The 26,053-nt window shown below is 30.9% G+C and overlaps 1 protein-coding gene across 1 annotated transcript in view; it reads right to left on the bottom strand.

Moving 5' to 3' along the window:
- LOC108903760 (cyclic nucleotide-gated channel rod photoreceptor subunit alpha-like) overlaps positions 1-26,053 on the bottom strand; it is an 83,978-nt gene that overhangs the window by 46,421 nt on the left and 11,504 nt on the right. The window contains exon 3 of the mRNA XM_023454190.1: positions 4,581-4,718. Coding sequence (XP_023309958.1) covers positions 4,581-4,718 — 138 coding nt within the window. The remainder of the gene's footprint in view (positions 1-4,580; positions 4,719-26,053) is intronic.

The raw sequence follows: 26,053 nt of genomic DNA on the forward strand, positions 1-26,053 counted from the left end.
TTGACTCACAATCAATTTAGTACCTGATGTTTTGACTTGTTCTTTAACTAAATTTCGATTTAAGATGTTTACAACTTAGATAAGATTTTTTAATAGTAAATATAGTAAACTTATTGAGAACCTCTGGAATCGTCCCTGATTTACATACTACATAAAGGAAGGTGAATAATTCTGCCTGTAAATGGTGCGTCATCTAATTTTTTTCATTATTATCAGTTCCAGTTTAGTTTTCATTGCGAAACTTTTATTGTGATAATTATTAATGAACAAATGTTTCAGTGCAGCAATTTATGTTTCTAATTTATTATTTTTAAGTGTGTTTTCTATAAGTGCAAATAAACATTTAATAGATGAATTAAAGGGCATGGTGATAACGTATGCAAACACTTATGAAAACTGCCAGTTCGCTGCACATCTTTAACTAAAACGGTTTCCAAATAGGCATGCACCAAAAATTATACTTAAATAGAGACTATATGACAGTATGTTGTCAGCCGTTTCAAAAAGTTTTCATCGTATCAATGTGAAATAAGACAGTAGATCTTAATGAAAATATTTTATTTGCAAACAATATTTCTGCCAACAGTGGTTTCGCACCTTGATTTATTTATTCTTTATTTGCAAAGTAAGTAATGTTTTTCGCAAGTGTAATAATACAGTTGCTCTGTAAACATGACATATCTAATGAGTTTATATAATTAATAGATGGCGAGTATAACATACAGATGCACTGTACCTAGTGTTTATGTGATATACAGGGTGTTCCAGAATTTGTGGGCAATCTCTCGGATTTATAAAGGGGACGTTAAAATAATATGACAAGTCCCTATAAAAATTTTCCCTAGAACGTACCCCCTACGGGGATACAGGTCCCGAAAAGACGCAACTGAAAATGCACTTTTTTTTAATAACTTTTAAAATACGTTGTGTAATTTAATTATTTTTTAATACGATGGACAACAAATAAGACTCCTTAAAAATTGACCAATGAAAACAATTGGCTTATTTGGTTTGTCAGGGACGGACTAGCTGTAGCACAATAATGTCAATTTTTTTTATACCTTTTACGATAAAGGCACAAACATATTTTTAGATTGCTTGAAGCTTATACTAAAAAGCACTTCTGGCTGATATCGATAAAATGAACTGTATTCGAGAAAAAACTATTTCTGTTTAATATGATTTTTATTAAATTCGTAAAGACAAATAAACCGATGAAATTTTCATTATTATTTACATTTTTTTACCTACTTCCAGGGGGGCGTCCTTTAGGAGCTTGTATCTCCGGGGGGGGGGGGGGACACTCTAGGGAAATTTTTTATAGGTACCTACTTGTCATGTTATTTTAACGTCCCCTGTATAAATTCGAGAGATTGTCCACATATTCTGGGACACCTTGTAGATACCCAGACATTTCTATGTGTAGCCTAAATTCAATCACAGCAGCAGTAATTTATATTGTTTTAATTAACAACTTCCTTTTATTTCTATTTTATTTCTAGGTACTGTGGTAAATATTTACAAGTAATACTGTGTATTAATCACTCTGTATAAATAATTTGTTGCATATTCGCGATTATTATTGGAATCCTAATGATGACGTATAAAATGGCGAATGCGCTGGTGCTATTTAAAACATGATATATGTACACTCGACGCAAGATAAAGGTTTCCAATCTGAATCGTATTTTGTTTGAAATATGACGGCTTAACCGCTTGTCTATATGGGGCGTTCCCAATAAACTCGTGTGGCAATAAGTTACCGTCACATCTGACATTTTACGAGTTTTGTACAAAAATGTTTTCCTGGTAGATTGGCATTTTGAAAATGGGACTAAATCGGCAAACTCTTATAGCAGACCTCGTATGCATTTTTTATTATCTTGTTTCTATTAAAAGAGTTGCATTTACATTACAATAGAAAAATCGATTAGTTAGACTAGTTAAAAAATCTTGCGAAACGTCTACTAGCTATTTATGAATAGTTAGATTGAACGGATTTAAGAAGATTAAAAATTTGATTTTTTTTTTAATTTTGAAAACCCTGCAGCTCGGAAACGTTAGCCACATTTTTAATCGTTGATTAACACGTTAACACGTCCTTAAAATATTTCCCTTTCCTCCCGAAACTAAGTTATAATAAAACTGTAGTTTACCTAACTATTTTCTGCAGAATATGACACAAATTCTTATTTCAAAATATTAATTTTCTCAGGGACAAGAAAAATAATGTGGCAAGACAAAATAATTTCAAAACCTGTATACTCTTCTCTATTTATAATGCATATAGTTCAGGCCTGCAATTTTTTGTTATGTGTCGTTACACGCGTGCCTACACAAAAAAATATATGACACGCCCCTAATTATTGATGCCTCCCAAAATTCCTATTAATAGTCCACCGGCTCGTCCCTATAAAAGTAGTATGCCTTTTAGGTTGGAAACTTTTATCTTACGTCGAGTGTACATATAACCTGACTGACCTTGTATATATCAAAATCTAAATCTAAATTAAAAATGTTTTGCAAATTTTTAATGAAAGACACTGAAATTTTAGGGGTTTATTTTCAATACAAACATGCTGCTAAGTTGTCTATAAACGAATAAAAATGTACACATTTTTGCTACTAATTTTAAGGTGGACAATACAAAATAACAAACAAGGATGACTTATTTTATTATGTATGGCCTGTATTATCTTGTGAAAAATATAAACGTAACACTACGTACAATAATTAAAAATATTCCTTAACATGACGTAAATATTTGTAGTAAAAACAGAGTTAGATTAAGTTTTAGAAATTCGCGTATATTTTGATATTATTGTTTTTTAAAAGCATAATTTGAAAAGAACGTCATACATATAATAAATTTATACAGTTACAAACTTATTTCTTACTACATAAATTGTTTCTGTATCTTCTTATGCAACGAATCAATCGGATATATTTTATCAGAATGAAGTTGAATAAAATATGGGTATATCCACGAGATTTTAATGGGTCTTGTCAAAAGGAAAATATATAGGTAATACTTATTTTTTAATAAAACACATGTAATACATGCTCTTTGCAGCTGGGGACACACACACGAATTATACTTATCACAACAAGTTTTTGTCAAGCATTATGTATCTAGCCTTAATTATTTGTTTTATGAATAATGTATTAAGTTATACCTGTGAGTTAATATTTAGAAATGTTTATTAATTTCTGTATCATATATTTTATCTTAATGTTATTTTATATAAATTTTAGATTTAAAAAAATCTCACAAACATTTTTTTTTTATTATAATTCAGTTGTGTAAAAATTACTTAGACATTGATAAAGAGTATTTTTAAATATAAAAAATATCTTTCTGTTCATATCACCAAACCAATGAAATTCTATATGTTTATTAACCATATAGGTACTTTTACTTTATTTTGAAGATATTAAACTAATTCATTTAAATTTAAAAAAGAATCATACATTCCTATCACTTATTCTTTGATGCCAAAAATATATACAAAAGATATCTGACATTATAAACAAGGTTGCATTATATCAGCAGTATCTAGTAAGTAATTTGTAATTAATATTAATTGAAAAACGCGTACTTACCTGCCATATTGAGATCAATTAATAATGTAATCTTCCAAAGAAACATCTTTTATTCTTACTGTTCTAGCATCACTAACAAAGGTATCACGATAGGTAGACCTTAACTTTTCTGCATTTTGATGATTTCTTTTTAAGTGAAGAAGAATTCCACTTGAAAAAGCGTTCCTCAAAATGTAAAACTACCTAAAATCTTTATCAAAAGTGATGTCAGGATAACAAGTTTAAAAGACATTTCCCTGAAAGATTAGATACGTAAATAATTTCAATATGTTAGGAATGTGTTTTTCAATCAATAATATTTAGATAAATCATTTTCAATTTTTATTTTAGCAAATTAATAATTACTGTAGTAGGATCATATTCGATGAAAAATAATAAATCATTGCCTGTCAAGGAATCCAGTGCAGTGCAGTTTTAAGGAGTTTAAAAATTGAATAATTTCTTTATGCATTATGAAGGGATGAAGGGATCAGTTCACGTCTGACACCCTGTTCCTACAAAAATCCCTTTATTCTCATAAACTATTTATTTTAAATGTAATTTATTGTAAATCCAATTTGTTTTTTCATCATCATCATTTGATAAGAATCTTGTCTACGAGATTAGATATTTTTGTATACTGTAATAGTTGGTATCAAATAAAACCTGTTCTCATGTGATAGGATTTTAGTGAACTTTTTGAATTTATTAGAATCAGTTTAATTCTTTTAAAACAAAGTAGAAGTTATTTTTATTTCTTATCTAATAAAATATGTTAGACCCAACATATATGGAAATCTGTACTGATCATTGAATGGAATGGATGGCTTGTGAGATTTTTGGCTTTTCCCTTTAAATTAATAGATCAAATTTAGCGAGGGGGTTTGACAAATAAAAGCCAGGCAGGGGATTTTCATGCCATATATGACATGCAGAGGTTGAAGTAGTGGAACCCCAATTTGTTGGGCCTGCCTGCTGATATTTACCAAGGTGTTTACCTGCCGTGCCCATGTTTAATATTGATATTTCTCCAAAATAACTACCCGCTTTAAGGGTGGCCAGCACCGTCCTGCCATTATCTGCAACTACTTGAAGGCGACCTCGGTTTACTATGTACATTTCTTTGCCAACCTCGCCTGCAACAAAGAAAGATTTCAGTAACAGATACTCGTGGAAAAAATTTATTTCAGACCTCTTAGAAGTCCTACATTAAATAAAAGATATTATTTTAAGTTATTCCTTTAAGTAATGCATTTTCCTTCGTTTCCAAAATAAAGGAAGTGTAAGCATAAAATAATTAAAAAAAAAAATTATATAAAACTAAAAGGTTTTATTTTATACAGTATTTTGTTATACATACAATAGCTTATTAAAAATTTTACGAATTTATAATGTTCTAGCTCGTAGCGGAAGGAAGGATAAACCGTCAACATTTTTTTTGTTTCAGTCTCATTATTCAACTTTTTAAATCCTGTTTCAGTAAGAAAGCACTTTTGCATTGTATTTATTCACAATACGGATATACAACAGGATAGGTGGCCCAAAAAATGTAATCCACACATCAACAAACAAACAAAGATTTATACAAATGTTAATAATCATAAATATTTTAAATTAATAAAATTTTAGGGAACGACCACTATCTGGACTAAAGTCCCAACCAGCATTGAATTATATTCCCAATATCTAGTAAATAATTAAAATCATCCCTTAGTAAAAGAACCAGACATAGACCGGTTGAGATGACCGACGAATGATTTAGCTAACATGTTTCGAATGTGTTCCCTTCTGTGGCATACCAATGAAAACTAATAAGATCGAAACCGGTCTATATCTGGAGGCTCTACTGACAAAGGTGTTAACTGTCTACTAGGCACTGTGAATGTACTGTAGTAAACATGATAATTGTTTACTAAGATATCATTACACAGCCCCACAAAATAAAAAAGTACCGGATCTGGTATTCAGACCCATGTATTTCCATGTATGTTTTTCCGCTGAATCCGAATCTGCCTTCAGATTTGGCTCAACGGGTCTGAGTTTTCGGGAAAATTTAAAAAACAGGTCAACATTCACAAAAAACGTAATTTACGATGGACGAAAGTTATAAAAAATCAAATTATTCTACTAGCTCACTAGACGTATGATTTTTCACTCGTTTAATTCCAATTTATCATCATAGAGTCAGACAATTTCAGTCCAATTTCATTTAAAAACAGAAAATATATTAAAAACGTCATTTTCATGGCATAATTCGTGTTGCAGAGTTCTGGATCTATCTTTTTATCCACCCACCCATTTATGAATTTATACATCTTTCTATCCAGTTGTTCATGCATGAATACGCATATTTATTCATCCACCTGTACCACCTATAAAACCCACCCATCCACCCATCTATCCATCTACTTTTCGTCCTGAGAGATGTGATAACAGCCTAGAAGATTGAGAGTGCAATAAAACTTTCTAAACAAAAGAAAACAATATCTACAAATCATTGTTATTTTTGTTGCTATGTGTTCTCTTTTCTTCAAAGGATCTATGCAAAGGTTTAAGCTTTCGTTTAGTCCCTCTAGTTTTCGTTTATCTTTTTAACAACCAACAAAGTCGGCCATCATGTTTTCATCCCATCTTTCTTGATATCGCTGTTCTATAACTCTCATATCATGATAAAAGCGTTCGCCTTGTTCTTCGCCAAGATCCAAGATTTTGAGGAAACCAATCCAGATGTGAATGAAAAAAGTGCAACTTGTAGTTCATCAAACGTCCCAGATCTTGGAAATCTTTTATCATTTTTGACACAATTTCTTCGTATTTAGGACCCTTCTTGGTTCCTAAAAAATTTGTCGCTACAGCTTTGAAACTAGTCTAAGCACTCTTCTCAACGCTACTCATTGTAGTGATGAATGTTGCATCCTTGAACAATGTCCGAATCTGAGGTCCATCGAATACACCTTCTTTCAATTTCGCTTCAGAAGTATTCGGAAATTTTCGCCCTATATATATAGGGCGAAAATTTTTTTTGGAAACAACAAGAGTCCTAAATACGAAGAAATTGTATCGAAAATGATAAAAGACTTCCAAGATTTGGGATGTTTGATGAACTACAAGTTGCACTTCCTTCATTCACATCTGGAATGGTTTCCTCAAAATCTTGCAGATTATAGCGAAGAACAAGGCGAACGATTTCATCAGGATATGAAGATTATAGAATAGCGATATCAAGGAAGATGGGCTGAAAACACGATGGTCGATTTTTGTTGGTTGTTAAAAAGAGAAACGAAAAATAGAGGGACTAAACGAAAGCGTAACTCTGCATAGATCCTTTGAAGAAAAAAGAACACGTTATAGCAACAAAAATAAGAATGATTTGTAGATATCGTTTTCTTTTATTTAGAAAGTAGAGTATTCTACAAGTTTTATTGCATTCTCAATCTTATAGGCTGTTATCTCATCTCTCAGTACAAAAAGTAGATGGATAGATGGGTGGATGGGTGGGTTTTATAGGTGGTACAGGTGGATGATAGAAAGATGTATGAATTCATAAATGGGTGGGTGGATAAAAAGATGGATCCAGAACTCTGCAACACGAATTATGCCATGAAAATGTCGTTTTTAATCTATTTTCTGTTTTTGAATAAAATTGGACCAGCTTGTCTGACTCTTATGGTGATAAATTGGAATTAAACGAGTGAAAAATCATACGTCTAGTGAGCTAGTAGAATAATTTGATTTTTTATAACTTTCGTCGATAGTAAATTACGTTTTTTGTGAATTTTCACCTGTTTTTTTAATTTTCCCGAAAACTCAGACCCGTTGGGCCAAATCTGAAGGCAGATTCGGATTCAGCGGAAAAAAATATATGGAAATACATGGGTCTGAATACCAGATCCGATACTTTTTTTTATTTTGTGGGGCTTCATACCTACTAATCTGTAGGAATCTGTAGGTACTATTAAAGCAAGACTAATACCAAAGTAGGTGAAATAAAAAAATGAAATAGTAATGTATATGTTTCCCTAAAATGTGTATGTAAGTTATTATAGAAATGAGGTAGAGGTACTAGTAAAAATAAGGTTTTTATTTTATTACTTAAAAAGCGTCTTTCGGATTTTAATGAGCTTTGTTGTAGTAAAAGTACATATTCTCTAAAGAATATCTAGAATTTTTTTGGTTAATGTAAGAATATTAGAAATTGGAAAAAATATCAAAATTATTTTCAATTTTTTTAGACCATTGAAAATCATGTAAAAATCTGAAAAATATCTATAATATTCTCTGAAATATTCGTCAAAGATCTGCATTGGTTCCATATTTTCATCTGTTGTAGTTTTTGAGATAAATTTATTTGGAAAATAACAATCTCTTCATTGTATGCTAGTATCAAAACATATTTATTTACATTAGTGATAATATTTAAGTGATAAATATTATTAGGAAAGATCAATCTGGTTTATCTGTTACTAAAAACTGAAGTATAAAAATTTATTATTTGCTACAATATCATAACTGCTTTTAAAATTAATATTTCCAATTCTAATTAATGTTACAAATTATTAAAGAATATGAAAACATGCACGCTGCATTAGGTTCATTGAATTTACTAACGAATGTCCCACGAGAAAAGTAATATGTATGTTTGTGACAGATAATATATAACGTACATGAAGAGCAGTAAATAATACGTGATTGAAAAATTTAATCTGGATATTGACCAAGCAACAAGTTATAAATAGATGCGACCACTACCAAAGCTCATTGCTAGATATAGCGATACGTTTAGCAGTAACCGAACATTTTTTATGTTTACTCGTCAATAACGGGATCATATAACCCGTGAAATTTACCAGGTGAATAGGCCTTTTGTAATTTTATTATAGAGTGTTCTCTAAAATAAAAATTGATGTTTGGGAAAATATTTTTCTTTTGCGTTTTCATCAGTTGTAATGTAATGCTGTAACTGAATGAAACAGATGTAAAAAATCGTTAATTGAGTTACTGTTCATTACAATAGCTTTTAGAAAAATTATTTTGTAAGTATTTCTCCACTCGATTGAAACTGTCAGCTTTTAACTTTTTTCCGGAATTTAAAACTATGTATTGTACATGGGTACATGGGTATTGCTTTAAAGCTACCACTTCACTAAATATTTTCTCAAACCGCGTAGATAACCTAAGGGTGAACGTTTATTAATAATTACCGCATAGTACCTACTACTTCGAGTACCATCCCTTTCAGAGGTTTATATTCAAGTATGAGTGAAGTAGAGAGCACCCTAATAACGTAACTATTTCTACAATGATTGTTAAATTCTTCATGCATTTATCCTTTACACATAAGCGTTATTTTTCGATTAGTTAAATGCAAACATATTAAATCTTTTCAAATAGCCATTAAAAAAATATGAAAAACTAATATAAATGACTAATGTAATTGTTTTAGCAACTTCAGGAGGTTATTTGGATCATTTTAGTCCAAAAAGGTTGAATTAATTAACCTTTAAAATGTGTCCATCTTCTTATTCAAACATAGCAAAGTATTTTCAGCATATTGTTTGAAGTTACTCATTTGTGGTAGAGTATTAGTTTTTTCTTTATTCATTTGGGTATTTTGAAAATTAATTTTTGTAATTTTGATCATTATGTGAGAGTGTCTTTGACAAAAAGGTTCATAAAATATTAGCCGTCTGGAAAACTATTCTAATTTACCTATTGAATTTTAATTGTGCATGTAATTTCCCTTTGTTATCTGACATAATTTGTTTTACTTCTCTTATTAGCAAAATTTCAGTTTGTCAGCATGGATTTATGAAAGGTAGATCAACAACTTCTAACTTAAATAGCTGCCATAGATAAATAATTGCAAACATATGTTATTTACACATACTTTTCGAAGGCTTGACAACTTGACCATCAAAGCTTAACAATTTTTGTCTCTCGAATTCCCTATTACAATTATTTGAATCTTATTTGTCAAATAGATTTCAGTATGTCCTACTTAGAGGGTGTACATCTGTAGATTACTTAGCCACGTCGGGCGTCCCGCAAGGATCTGTTCTTGGGCCCCTACTGTTCAACATTTTTTATCAATGATATAACTAATTGCTTAGATATTAATTACCTTCTCTATGCTGATGACCTGAAACAATTCTCAACCATTGAAAACATCGACGATTGTATACGTCTTCAAAATAATTTGATTCAAATTGACAACTGGTGTAAATTGAATAGACTTCCTGTGAATGCTGACAAGTGTAACAATATCTTACACTTTAAAATCATCAAAAATAACGTTTGACTATAATTTTAGCGGTGTTACTTTAACTCGATCTAACACTTTTTGCGATCTCGGTGTTATTTTTGATGATAAGTTATCTTTTAATTCGTATATTGAGAAAATAATATCTGAAGCAGAAACAGTAAAGATTTTGTCGAAATAAACACGCTAAAAACTTTATATTTTTCTTTTGTTGCACCCGTTTGGCTTTTCACAATCCGACTTATTAGATCGACATTCGTTGAAAAGTTTTGATTTAAGGCGTCAGTACCACTGTGTCTTACTTTTATTAAACATATAAACAAACACTTTTTATTTATCTATACCATGTACAAATATATTTAAATATTCTCCAATTTGCGCAATGTGTAATTATTGTAATTTATTAGGCAATCGGTTGGATATTTTTAATTCCAGCGCTACCAAAATATTTTAGCTGATGTGTTTGTATATTATCCTTTTTTAATTGCAGCTTTGAATTATTAATAATGTTTTATTTGTATATTACCTACAAAATAGCTTTTAAGCATGTTTTTGTTTTATTGTACTTTTATCCATTCTCGTTTTTTACTCTTTTAATGTTTCTGCTGTAATTTTGTATTTTCTTTACCCTCCTGTTCCTGTTGTTAGGTTTTTACACCTATAGGACGGTGTATCAATAAATAAATAAATAATTGTTAAACACTTTGATTAAAATTTTCAGGATATTGATTGTTATTGGTTATTAATAATAATTGTTATTTACATATATCCACCATTTGGTGGATAAACAGACGATATTTTTGCAAGTTGGCATTTTACCAGTGAACAATTAAACATTTTCTTGATATTAATAATAAATGACTAACTATTTAATTTAAAAGTACAAACAAAGAATCCCTTTTTAGATATACAGCAAAATATTTTTATTTTAATATTTGGTTGTTTTGTTGACTTAAATTATACAAAAATTTCTAAAACTGTAGTTTAATAGTATTTTTAATAAACTTATTTAAAAAAATTGCGTAAAGAATAAAAAAAACTAAAAAAAACAGGTTTATATTGTATTGCCAATTAATTTTTTTATATGTCCCAAGTTTATACCACTTAAGCTTGTAGAGTAACTTTGAAAAGTTGTTCAGATTACCTATATTTTGTAAGCAATTCATTTACATGAATAGATTTATAATTTTATATTAAGAGATTGCTAACAATTTTAATTTTTTAAGTCAAATTTTTTAAATAAAAGTGACAGTATATTTTTCCATATTATCAACCACCTGAAAAAATAGGATGTTTATTGGAAAAACATTGAAAAAAGTACATTTGATATTGGTCAAAAGACTGTAATAAAATATTTAGTACTTTTAATGCTCTTAGTGCCTGTGATTTAAAGTACGATTTGGATGTTATTATGCCGTGGTCTTTGTACCTAATCACCGCTAGACTTGTCTAGCACTTCCTTAGCCTTGCCTTTCGGTTCTTGTGTGTGTTTAAGTTTTTTTTATTACGAGCTTTTATGGTTCCTGATCTTTCTCCTCTTTCATTTAATTGTAACTATGATGATGTCATTCAAGGTTTTTTTTCACTATTCTTCAAAAATATTATTTTTAAGAAAAATTAGTTATCACATTATATAGCTTTGTGTCATGTAACACTGGATCCTAAAAACAGTAACTGATTTTTCTTAGCTGCTATGAAATATTAGAATTTTGGTCCTAATCAGTGCATATTCCATATCCCTATCGTCGACATTCTACTTATTTTAAAAAGGACACTAAAAAATTAGGGAATTGATTTGAAAGTTCAAATTTTTTTTAAATCCCTTTATATAAAGAGATATTGGGAATAGATGACATAAACCAAGTTACTGATAATATTTGAACTAAAACTGATAGTTTCCACACAAAATGTTAGCTGTATTAATATTAACAGAGTAAAATTTCCATTCAATCGGATGTGAACAGTAATTGATACATTATTGCGTGAATGAGTGAAAACGTGCACTTTACCAGTGACCTTAATACGCGCACAGTAGGGTACTTTAGTAACTTATGTACTCTCCCGATTAGAATACTTCTCGTTTTATAGGTTTTTTAACGGTTATATATTCCTTTAAAATCTTACAGTGTCACATTTACGGTTATAACAAGGCGCAACTTTATTATACCTGTAAACTCCACCCTGAAGCGAGTATTAAAAACGTTTTTGGCCTTATACAAGTTCCGGATATTAAATTAGTATCATTATCTTCACGGCTCCGATCTGTAACAATAACGACATATTGTTTCTCCCACTGTTGTCTTTTATTGGCTCATTTCAAACGGCCTTTTGTCCCCGAGGGAAGTTAATAGCGATTTAAAAATATGCTGTGCTGGCGACATTACGGCGTGAGATATTATTATTATTATGCCATAATATACAGGGTGGCCAAATGAAAACGAAACAGAACCATTTTAGGAACTGCGATAAGATTGTAGAAAAACGCTCAGATCCGTCGATTTTAGATTAAAGGGGGACATTCTTTGCTGGTATTTTTGACTCCGCCACTTTCACCTCCCTAGAAAAGTTAAGCATCATCCCAAAATATTTAAATGACATTGGGGGTTGACTAATATTTCTTTTGAAAGCTCTTACAATTCTCTTTACAACAGACTTTAAATTTTATAATTCCGCCCTATACTTTGAAAAAAAATTTACATTCTAAAATTTAAATTATGTTTAGTTGCTTACTTACTACTTAGTTGATTAAATGTTCAAACTGATGACCGCCCGCTTCCATAAAAGAATAAAGATTTTGTTCGAAACGTTCGCGCACATTCCGAAGCATTTCCGGAGTGATTCGACGGCATTCGTCAACGATTCTTTGACGCAAATCTTCCAGCGACGCTGGCTGTGTTTCATAGATTTTACTTTTTAGGTATCTAAACAAAAAGAAATCAAGGGGCGCTAAATCCGGTGATCGTGGAGGCCACTCAATGCTGCCTCTTCTCCCAATCCAATTCCGTAGAAAACGTTGGTCCAAATACTGACGGACAATTAACGCATAATGCGGAGGAGCACCGTCCTGTTGAAAAATCAAATGATCTTCATCATACTCTGGAACATTTTCAATAATATCAGTCAAGGCAGGGTCAATAGCGTCTTCCAGTAATTGCAAATACATTTGGCCAGTCAAATTACCAGGTAGAAAAAAAGGACCCACCAGCCGGTCACCGAAAATTCCAGCCCATACATTTAATTTTTCCGGTTGCTGTGTATGCACCTCGTGAAAAACTCTTGGGTTTGAATCGGACCAATAGCGGCAATTGTGACGATTTACCGTCCCGTTCAAGAAAAAACTGCATTCATCAGAAAAACAGATGTTAAAAAGGAACTGTGGATCGTTCCCTGCTCGCTCACTCATTATTTCGCAAAATTGCAAACGGCGGTCATAATCATCCTCATGAAGTTCCTGGACTAAATGTATTTTGTATGGATGGAATTTATTCTTCTTCAAAATGGTTTGTATGTTAGTTTGATTGATCCCAGACACAGATGCCAGCTGCCTCGTACTTAATGCAGGATCAAGATGAACTTGTCCCAAAACTGCAACTTCACTAGCTTCATCCCTACTAATATTATAAATGTGAATGTAAGTTTGTTTGTTACGCTTTCACGCGAAAACTACTTAACCGATCATCATGAAACTTCGTACACATATTTTTGGAGATATTAGAAGTAACATAGGATACTTTTTATTAAAAAAAATATTTTTTTACGAAATATTTTCTATATTTATTTACCCGCGAGCGAAGCCTACTAATAATAATAATCCCTACTAATCCCTACTAATATTATAAATGTGAATGTAAGTTTTTTTGTTACGCTTTCACGCGAAAACTACTTAATCGATCATCATGAAACTTTGCACACATATTCTTGGAGGTATTAGAAGTAACATAGGATACTTTTTTATTAAAAAAATATATTTTTTACGAAATATTTTCTATATTTATTTACCTGCAAGCGAAGCCTATTAATAATAATAATCCCTACTAATCCCTACTAATATTATAAATGTGAATGTAAGTTTTTTTGTTACGCTTTCACGCGAAAACTACTTAATCGATCATCATGAAACTTTGCACACATATTCTTGGAGGTATTAGAAGTAACATAGGATACTTTTTATTAAAAAAAATATTTTTTACGAAAGATTTTCTATCACTCTGCGAGCGAAGCCGCGGGTAAAAGCTAGTTAACTATAGGTTTTTCAATTTCTCGTTTTTTATTGGCTACGTTCCCTGTTTTTTGAAATTTTTTTACTAACTCTAGAACATCCTGACATGTCGATCTTGATGTTGTTCATTAAATAGCTGAGTTCTATTCGCACATTTATTGTTCATAAAATAAAGCGAAATGATATCTACCCTTCCGCAATGGAATAAACCATAGTGTTTAATTTTCAAAAACACAATTAAATAAACTAATAACCAACGCTTTCAAATAATACTAGAAAATAATTTGGAATCCACTAATTTTACGTTCATTGTGTGTGTATAGCATTAATTTCTGTTTTTTACAATTGTGTTTTTTTTACGAAAGTGATAACAAATCGCCAAAAAACGCAAGAAATACTAAATTTATACCATTGGCGTACTTAACTCGAATGACTGACATTTTTACCGTTACTAGTATTGGGCGGAATGATAAAATTCAAAGTCTGTTATAAAGAGAATTGTAAGAGCTTTCAAAAGAAATATTACTCAACCCCCAATGCCATTTAAATATTTTGGGGTGATGCTTACCCTTACTTGGGGTTGAAAGTGGCATAGTCAATAATACCAGCAAATAATGTCCCCCTTTAATCTAAAATCGACGAGTCTGAGCGTTTTTCTACAATCTTGGCGCAGTTCTTGAAAATGACTCTGTTTTGTTTTCTTTTGGCCACCCTGTATAAAGTGCTTGTTACTAAATGAGTACATTTATTTATATTCTGAGGTAACATAAATTTACTTGTTTGTCTTTCATTCCTTGAAAGGACAAACTGTGAACGTTGTCCTCGAAAGAAAAGGTGGATGAATCCTCAGGGGAAGGAAAAATTAATTTATTTTTTAAACTATTATACAGGATATTTCTGAAATAAGTGCATTCCTTTAAAGGGGTAATAGAGGATGAGAGATTAAAGAATTTTCATTAAGAAACTGGTGTCAAAAATATCATACTTTCAAAATAAAAATATTGTAAAATAAAGATACAGAAAATTTTGAATCCAACTCTGTTGTGTATAATACACATAGCCATTTGTAGGAGCTCGACCTACACGTTTTCTGTCAGTTGATATGTTAAAAGACTACTTTAGGGAGCCTGGGCTAGAAACTGTTGAAACACTGCGGGAGTGAAGTAATTGAAATATAGGAATAATCTACTTATATTACCATAAATCGTTAATAGGCTAAAATGTATAGTTCCTGAGAAAAATGTTTTAATATCTACTGCAATTGTGGGCTATTAAATTAAATTTGTAAATAAATGAAATATTTTTACAATTCAGATCTGTTAAATTAATAAAATTATTACAACTAGTAGAGTCCATGTTCATTGATAATTTGTTACTGATCCATCTGCAATTTTTTTTAAAAACTATGCGCATAGCCTAGGTATATAAGTTGATAAAGACTAAAAATACAGACTGGAAACTTTATGAATATTTATATTCACCAAAATTTTGCCACAATTTCTTTATAGATACTTTAAAATTTTATTGTTCTTTTGGAAATTTTATGTCGGGCATCTTTCAATTAGATTACATTACTAGTAAGTCATATATGCTTAAAAAATATTTTTAACCTCGCAAAATTTAAAAATTAAAAAAAAATTGAAATTATTGACAAATGAAAATAAGTTTTTATTAATTTATAGTAATATTAGTAAATATAAACAGTTTTCTAACATTTACTCTGAATTGTAAAATTATTTATTGTAGTTTGGAAAAATATTCAGTAAGCAAAAAAACTAAAGAACTTTATTTATATGTTCATATTTATCCATTTAGAAAACTTGTCCATTCACTTAAGAAACTGATATTATAATCAGACTCCGGACGTCATATTTATCATATCATTTATAAAGTACATAGATCGTTCTACATCCAATATTTTAGGAACACAACTAACAAAATAATATCCACCATTACCTGCAGACCGAAACAAATTGTATTATTTAGAGCAGCAAACAAGCAGTAAAACACATGACAAGACCTCCTGCAACAATACTGTACTATAATTTGATATGTTTTACGTGCACCTTCCATCCTTATTATTCGATATTTCAATGTGGTGCATGTTTGTTCAAAGGATAATATTAGATTTCATACCACTTTATAAAATTCATCCCATTTGCAACATAGCCAGTTTGTTTGGTAAATATACATTAGTAATTTACAACATAATACTAAATTAACATATTTTGTTATAATTTCCATTGTCAAAGCTATTATTCCTTTATATGTTTATAGCTTTAATTAGTAATCAGAGTTAACAACAGGATAATAATTATTATTTTAAAATCAAATAGGCCAAGCAGATACAAGCGAAACAATTTAAAAAATCCTAAACAAAATATTACATATTTTGTAGGGCCAGTATGTATGTATATGTCACATTATCTAGAAGTTGTATTCTCTTCTCATTCTTACAAAAGTCTGTTTTTGTTTATATCTTCCTAAGAGGGTTTTTTTTACATATTTCAGAGTATTTTTGCTCGTTTCCTTCTGCACCCTCACACACCACCTATTTTCCGGAGTTTTTAAGGAAAAATCGATAGAAGATAATTTTTTCAGACCATTTGGATTCAAAATGGCTGCTGTAGGTGATGACAAGCAACGACACTTTAGGTGCGTTTTGTTGGATTGATTCCGGAATTGAATTATGCAGAATGGGCGTTTTATTGCAAGGATATTCCGAATCCGGTTGCAACTTTTGCTTCTGTGGTTTGAGACGGAATTATTAGAATTAAGTGGTGGGGAGATCAAATTTGTGAGGTTACTTAGGTAGCTGGTGTAGCATTGGCCCGTTGATATTCGGCATCTGTCTAATATCAGATTTGATTCGAATCGTTTTATTGATAAATGTCATTCTAAAGAATCCAATAAATCCGAGATTGATGCAACAAAACGCACCTTTTTATAAAATTTATTTATATATTTAAAATATTAATAAATTGTTGATTTAATGAACATTCAAAAAACATATATCGAAAGGAGGCGACAAATTTTGCATTAAATTGTTAATCAATCGAAAAACCCATACGATGTTCACCAAATTATGTTACTGTGGACCCCTGTAAAAATTTTTATTTTGCCGTTCCGCATAAGATATTCGTTATACGTAGTGCTATCAGACAGAGCCGCAATTCAATGGCGTGCCAAGCGGGTCAACCGAAACATGCGTGAGCAGCTGACTCAGAATGTTTTCGCGTTCACGTCACGTTAGTATACTGTTGTCTTTGTTATCGTGTGGATGTTGCATAATTAATTCCTATTTGTTCGTGTTTATGGTGGTGTAATGTAGAAAATTTAATTTGTTGCTTTTTAACATATAATGCGTATGCCTATGTCCTGCCGCTCAGTTCTGACATTCTTACATATCAATCAGCGATGCCTTCTGTATTGATATTTTCTTCATCCACTTCATCCGCTTGATCTGAGACTCAATCTAGCCTCTGCAGGGTGATTCAGTCATAATGTCATTAATTTTAAAGGAAGATAGGAAAAAATGAGTAAAAGAAAAGGTTTATCGAGAGTGAATCTTGAGCTACCGTGTTCTGTCACTAACCCAGTTTTTACTTTGATTTTAATGGTGAACGACAAAAACTGACCTTTTTACCTTGACACATCAGGTACTATTTTTAATTTTAAATATTTACAGGTATTATTTATTTGTTAATAAAAACAATTGTATAAGGATAATAATTGTTTTCGAAAGTTAGGTTATTTAGTATTTATAATATTGTTAACATTTTCACTGTTTTATAATTGAATATGAGTTTTTAGTATCATGTTCAATTAATTCAGTTTGTAGTACGTATACCTTTTTGAGTGACTTATTGATTTTCAACGAGCGGTCATGTACCCACCTACTTAAAATGACAGTACGGCTAAAAAAACTCACTCATCCGTCCATAGCACTTTGTTAATAAAGTTTGGATCCACTGCATTTTGAAATTAATCGCAAAGTTCAAGACGACTGACTGGGGAAATCAGTTGTTTCGCTTCAATCTTTGTTTATTTTTTAAAAGGTTGAGTGATTTTTTTTTCGTTTTTCTGTCTTTATTGGGCCTTCCGAATACGTGGTGAAAATTGACTGAAATATGACTGAATTACTCTGTATAATAGCTAACTATCGCGCGTCTTCTCACGAGTTACAATAAGCACTTCTCCAGTGCGCTGCCAGTGGTTGTGCTGCACCTCGAAAAAACTCGGGTTTTTCTTACATTTTCCATATAATAAAGCTTTGTTTAAAGTGTTTAAACCATTTTTCCAAAAATCTAGAGTGACTTTACCCGTTCATGGATTATTTTATTGCTTTTATCTCAATAATAAAAACAAATACTTGAAAAATATTTAAATGCTTATATGTTCTTTCACTGATGTTCCAATTATGTAAATTTGAAGTATTTAAAAAGTGGAACTGTAGAATAACATTTCAGAAGCAATTTCCATACTATTGGAAAGCATCTAATAAATTTATTTGAACAGAAAGTAAAAGTATTTTTATTCATGGAAAAAAAAGAATGTACTTTTGTATAAGAACATACGATAGAGAATTCACATATATTTTTGTAAAATTAAAGGACAGTCCGTACGATATATGTCGAGATAAAATTTAAATAAAACATTTTTCATTGCTACGTTGTTTTTAACTTGAGCCCATATCATTTCAATCAGATGAACGGTGAACGCCACGCCGCCAATGTCTTTCTACCTCGAGTGTCGAATGCGGTTACTTCTAAGAAAGAGACGCAGGGATCTCCTTGGAATTCTATCTCAACAAATATCGTATGTACTGTACTTTTCTGGATATATTAATAAATCATTTATTAAAACAAAAAAGTCATAGTCAAACTTGTAATCTGTAATCAAATTTTATTGCTATGTGTGTACCTACGTCAAGGGCTTTGAAATCACACTTTGAATTTTTTTGAAAACGGTCCGTACTGTTGAAAATAAATAAGGGATACCTTTTCATGTAATTCACCCTGCTCTTTCAAAAAGTGCACTTTTGCAAAAATTTCAGTGGCGTAGAAGTACTGCTAAAAAATATTGATGGTACATCTGAATCTTCGCTCCAGGATTATCTCATTTCAATTGGTTCGGTCAACTTGTTTAAAAGATATAAACCAACACAGATTTTCTCTTTGCGTAGCATTTTTATTTATGTTAGCTTATAATTAATGTTATACATTCTGAGATCATTGTAGATCGTCTATACTACAATTTTAAGTGGTTGAAATAGTGAAATATTCCATTAATACAAATGTATGTATAAACTTAAGAGTTTATGTTAGTATAGCAGCATTGTTACGCTGTGTTTTTAGAAATAATACGGAATAACGATTTTTTCACACCAAATGTTGCCTTTAATAGAAACCATTTATATACCGACAAGTTAATTTTAAAATTATAATTATGTTAAACATGCATGTAGATATGAAGCTGTGAGTATTTCTTTTTACTATTTTCCTATTCGCCAATTGTCTTGTGCGTATATGTGTACAATTTCATTACAGCTGTAGGCATATGAATAAATATAGTTATTTATCCAACACTTGTATATAATGATACTATGTATAATTTCTTTGGTTTTAGAGGAATAATGTGGCCTATAAGTCACTAGTGAGTAATAAGTCATAAGTCACTAGCGAGTTATGATTTATAACCCACTAGTGAGCTATAAAAATCATGACACTCGCATTCTTTGTAATATTTAAAAATACATTCATTTCATTAAATTACTTTTTCTGACAATGACAACTTGAATGATAATTTTACCAAGTGACTTATATGACGTAACACACGAGTGCCATACACAGTGTTAACCTAATTATATCTGAAACCAAGGGTAGTCAGTAACCAAACAAAATTTTTTGAGTTGAAATCACGTTGAAATTCTAAAACCAAGACTGAAAAAATGCAAACTGTAAATTCCATCTGAAATTTTAAAAAAAGCTAATGCGGCTACTGCAGGCATTATTCCGGAGAAATCAAAATCTATGAACAAAAAGAACTTGAGGAATTTCAAGATTCGAAAATCAAAGAAGGGGTGAAAGGCGTAAATGAAGATGTCTTGCTGGCTTATTTTTTCAATTTAAGTGAGAAATTAGCTCCATCCACATTGTGGACTAAAAATTCCATGTTGAAGTCAACTTTGAGAGTATACAAGAACATTGAAATTTCTAAATTTGGAAGACTAGTGGCATTTCTAAAGTCTAAGCACAAACATTTTTAACCAAAAAAATCCAAGGTCTTAGAAAGAGAACAAATCGAACAATTTTTGCGTGAAGCCTTAGACGAAGGTCATCTTATGAATAAGATAAGTTCCACTGAATAGTTTAAACTGAGTTATATTTATTAAACTTGTTGCTTTTAGGTGACGTTGATATTAGGAGTTTTTGGCGCTTGCCGTTGCGAGGAATTGACCCATCTAAGCATAGACAATATAGAGGACAAAGGGCAGTATATCCACATGATTTCAAATACTAAAACGAACAAACCAAGAAGCTTCGCTGTGTTAAATGAAGAATTTTGTGTTAATTCAATTGAATTATTTAGAAAATGTTTTAAGCTAAGGCCCCAAATTGTGCAGCATAAAAGGTTCTTTTGCAATTTTCAGAAGGGAAAATGCACACATCAATGTGTTGGCATTAATAAGCTATCAAAAATCCCTAATGCTGTTGCGCGATTTTTGGGCTTGACAAATTCTAATTTATATACATGGCATGGCTTGCGTCGCACATCTGCAACTCTCTTGGCCAATGGTGGAGGGGATATTACAACACTCAAACGCCATGGTGGTTGGAAGGTTATATAGAAGAGTCATTCAGGCCGAGTATGTATCCCATTTTATCATAATAACAATTTTATTTCATTATTTCAGTTATTTCAGGGTTAAACGTTAAGGTTAACGTTAATTGTTAAGATATAACGTGCACGTTATTGAGGAATTAAGACCATTTTTAGCAAATACTCGTATTGCAATTTTGTTATTTTTTTGAAGACGCTTTTGTGTCGACATTTTTAATAATAATTATGTAAAATTATTATAAACAAGAGTCAGTATTAGACAAAAACACATATAACTAACAGATGTCTTTTAGGTTATGAAATATGAAACAAATGCAAACTCGTAAATAACGGGTAAGTACGACATAAAATAGTCTGTAACACGTTATCTTAAATTATAACAGAGTTTTTTAAAGGCAAAGAATTTGGTGTTGCTATAGTTTAACGTACGTGTTATTTGTCTAGTTAAAATGAACGGCTTATTAAATTTACATTTACTTGCCGGTTTAATAAACGCACATCGAAGTTAAGTTGTAAAATTTAAGTAAGTTAGGTAAATATTTACCCTAAAATTATTGTTAGGTTAAATCAAATGAACAAGGAAACTACCCCAACCCGAACTCTCCGATTTCCAATATTTTTATATATGTTGTAGACTCGGTTGTAGAATATAAAAAATTAAATGACATATTTTTTTTATCGGCGGAAAACATATTTAGGGGGTGATAGATCCTCAAAGTTCGCCCCCCAAAACAGTTTTTTCTAAATATCTGGGGTTCTAATCAATATTTTGGAATGAAAAAAAAAATGGAAATTGCTTCTTATAAAAAAACAAATGTTTTACATTAGATTCCGTGTTTCGAGGTTGCTACCCTTATTTTTTATTTCAGAAAATATTTTTCAAACATTTTTTATATGTACATATATAAAAAATTCATATTTGTTAAAAAAAAAAATTAAAAATATGATTTATGTAAACAAATTGACAAAATTAAGTTCTCTTTTTAGTGTGCTAAAAATGTCTGTACGATTAGAATTAACATTGCAAAGTAAAAAGTTTTTACTTTTTCTCTAATCATACAAATAATTTGTTCTATTAGCCGCAAACAGATTTAAACGGATGCCTCATGTTCACCCCCAAAAACAGTATTTCTGTGACATCTCAATATTTTGAAATGAAATAAAATGGAAATTACTTCTTTTAAAAAAATAAAATGTTTCACAAGTGATTCCGCGTTTGGGGGTTGCAACCCTTATTTTTTATTTCAGGAAAACTAAATATATTTTCAAACATTTTTTATATATAAAAAATTCATATTGGTTCAAAATATTAAAAATATGATTTAGGTATGTAAACAAATTGACAAAAATAATTTTTCATTTTAGGGGCGAACAACCCCCTAGTAATCCCCTAGTGTGCGAAAAATGTCTTTACTTTTTATATAATCATACGAATAATTTTTTCTCTTGGTCTAAAACGGATTTAAACAGATGCAAACTACCCCTGATATTCACCCCCAAAAACAGTATAGCCGTGATATCTCGGGTTCTAATAAATATTTTGGAATGAAACAAAATGGAAATTACCGAACCCGTTTTTGAGGGTTCATCAGGGGTAGTTTGCATCAGTTTAAATCCGTTTTAGACCAATAGAAAAAATTATTTGTGAAATATCCATTTTTTTTATAAGAAGTAATTTCCATTTCGTTTCATTCCAAAATATTGATTAGAACCCGAGATGTCACAGAAATACCCTTTTTGGGGGTAAACATGAGGGGTAGTTAGCATCCGTTTAAATCTGTTTGAGGCTAATAGAACAAATTATTCGTATGATTAGAGAAAAAGTAAAAACTTTTGTAATGTTAATTCTAATCGTATAGACATTTTTCGCTCACTAGGGGGTTGTTCGAGAACTTAATTTTGCCAATTTGTTTACATAAGTTATATTTTTATTTTTTTTTAACAAATATGAATTTTTTATATATAAAAAATGTTTGAAAAATATAGTTTTTTTGAAATAAAAAATAAGGGTAGCAATCCCCAAACACGAAATCACTAATGAAACATCTGTTTTTTTGTAAGAAGTAATTTTGCATGTTGTTTTATTCCAAAATATTGATTAGAACCCCAGATATTTAGAAAAAACTTTGAGAATGTATTTCACCGACATATTATTTAATAATAATAATGCAGAATTATTATAAATACCCGACTCAATAGACAAAAACACATACAACTAAAAGAGTTCTTTTAGGTTATGAATTATGAAACATGCAACAAATACAACGTAGAGCGCAAATAACAGGTACCTACGTACAACATAAAATAGCTGCTGTTTACGGCACGTTATTAACAAACGTTATTTCTAACATAACGTTTTAGCGTAAATGGAATACATACTCGGCCTGAATGTCCAGCAAAATTGATATTGCTAAAAAGATACAAGGGGTGCAGACTCCTGAAGCAAGCACAAGCAAAGGGACAACCTGTTCTATAAATTTACCACAATCACAAAATGATTCCAATAATCCTTTGGCATCAAATTTGGCAATTAATATTAATAAGTAGGTAGATTGTAAGTTTGTAGCATGTTAGGTTATTTGTTGATTTATTACTATTTCAAATTGGGTTTCTAATAAAAACTAGAAAAATAAACCAAACAGTTGTCTTTTTATGATTTCAAGTCACTAGTGGGTTATAAGTCATAACTTACTAGTGACTTATGACTTATAACTCACTAGTGACTTATATTCCTTTAAAACCAAAGAAATTATAGTATCATTATATACAAGTGCTGAATAAAATAATTTACTCATGTGGCTGTACGTAGGCATATTAAATTAATTATTACTTACGTAGAAGTTAATGTTTATGTAAATGTTAAATGTTTAAAAAGTCGGTTGTGTAACGCTGATAAATATATAAAATCTAACAAGCAGTGTAACAAATATTCGGTCCAATCGCTGGGCGCAGAGGTGATTTTGGTGTTGTTGTGCAGATTGGAACTTTTGCGTCTGTTAAACAGAAATGGTCCCGACTATTACGATTACGGGGGTGGCAATGGGTCGAAAATGGTCAACTTCGACATTTTGCATATTATTATAAGGTTCTGTGTATGCAATAAAGTTTTTTTTAAGCACTTAGGGAGAGTTTGTGCGGAGGGACAGTATATAGTTCTCAAAGGCAAAAAAAGGGAAAATTTATGACAGAAAGAGTGTTATTGACATAAGGGTGTCTAGTTGGGGCAACTGTAGTAGTATCCTTTCAAAGCATTTGTGGTAGGTTGTGGAAATATATACAGGGTGGTATCTTTCATGGTTTTATCTACGTGAGCTACAAGACCATTCTTAATTTTCGCCAAAATTGGCATAACCTTATATCTCTCTTTTAACACGAGATATGTTAAAATGATTTAAATGTTCTAGACTCTTTTTTGACATATCATAACAAAAGTAATTTTGAGTTTATTTTACTAAGTTACATTTTTTCCAAATTTGTCATCGAAGTGGCAATGAAAAAATCAATTATTTAGCTTTGAATAGTGTAATAGACATTAAGCCAAATATATTACAGCCCTGGCCAAAATTTCCGTTTTGTATTTTGCGCAAAAGTTTCAGAATGAATAAGAGTTACAATAATTTATAAAAACCGGAGTACTAATAGTGAACCTCTTAGCAAGAGTATATGATAAATTTTACTGAATTTGTGTAACAAGTTGGATGACGTCTTAATGGTAAGTGAAGCATGGCTGAAGTTGCGTATAAGTTTAAAGAGGTGGGCCAGCCCCAAGATGAATGGATAAAACCAAAACTGTGTCAGAGCTGTTAAGGTGTGCAACTAAGGCGTTTAGATAAAACTTTTTACTTCTCGCAACCCTAATTGAGTTAGGGAATAACTTTAAGTTTAAAGCGCAAGTTATCCCGCAGCCAAAGAAACATGCTAATGCTGTGCTTTTTTCAAACTGTGTTTATCTTCTTGGCAGTCCCTTAAAAGTTTCTTACGGATTGTTTCGGAATCAGCGTCGGGAAATTTCCCTCGTAAATCTAAAAAAATAATTTTAATTAAAATCTTAAGTTATGGCAGCGGTTACGGGGATATTTTTACTTAGCTGCTAATTAGTTCTATAAAACATTATGTAAACGAATATTATACAGAATTCTGGTGACGCAGCTTCAGTATAAACATTTCTTAAATGAGAAAGCTCACTATTTCATATTATTCAACCATATGTGGGCGAACAAATTGGACGGCTTAGGCCTACTATAGATATGCGGCAAAGTATTGTAGTAAAGTAAATTGCGGTGTGTCCAAGTGACGCACACATGTATTTATTATGTTACTGACGGTTTTGTGGCTACTTTGCGGTATTACGTAAAAAAAGGTGCGAGGAACAAAGCCTTCTTATTTCTATCATTTTACTCAGAAGTGAATATACAGGGTGTTTGTAAATAAGTGCGAACAATTTTAGGGGGTGGTTGCCGAAGTTATTTTGGGAAAAAAGTACATACCAGGTGTAACAGGATCATGGTACACTCCCCGTATCTCCGTTAGTTTTAAAGGTAACTGATTGAAATTTGGGATATTCCATATACATAATAAGCGGCATTTTTTGATCTACAAATGATTTTTTTCCACTTCCGGTTTCGCCGGAAGTGATACCAACTTTCGATTTTCAAATGGAATACCCTGTATATTATTACATTTCTGAAATCTGCATAATTTTCTGAATCCAATGATACCACATAAGTGACATTTCAAACGTCAAAATTTTTTATAATTTAATTTTTAGTTTTCCATTTAAGTGTGCCATGATGGTTCCGATTTATTCCAATTGACCCGTCTAATGCTGGAAAAATCGAAATCCCGTCAAAAATACTAAATTGCGTTTTTTATGAGCAAATAAAGTTCATCGTAATCGATTTTGGGGTAAAACTCAATTTTTTCAAATGGAACCATATTGGTACCGTGGTACCATTTATTAGTACTATTAATAAGGAATTAATTCATACCTGAAAAAACAATTACTTTCTATTAAAGCAATCGGTTGTTTTGAATCCAGTCAGTTTACATTTATGCTAGTTATATTAAGATAAACCAGTTACATTCAATACAAGTCATTTGATTTGTTTGAATTAAAAAAAGAAACAGTTTACAATAGGTTTGTTTATAAT

Source organism: Anoplophora glabripennis, unplaced genomic scaffold (genome assembly GCF_000390285.2).
Source record: "Anoplophora glabripennis isolate ALB-LARVAE unplaced genomic scaffold, Agla_2.0 scaffold154, whole genome shotgun sequence".
NCBI classification, from domain to species: domain Eukaryota; kingdom Metazoa; phylum Arthropoda; class Insecta; order Coleoptera; family Cerambycidae; genus Anoplophora; species Anoplophora glabripennis.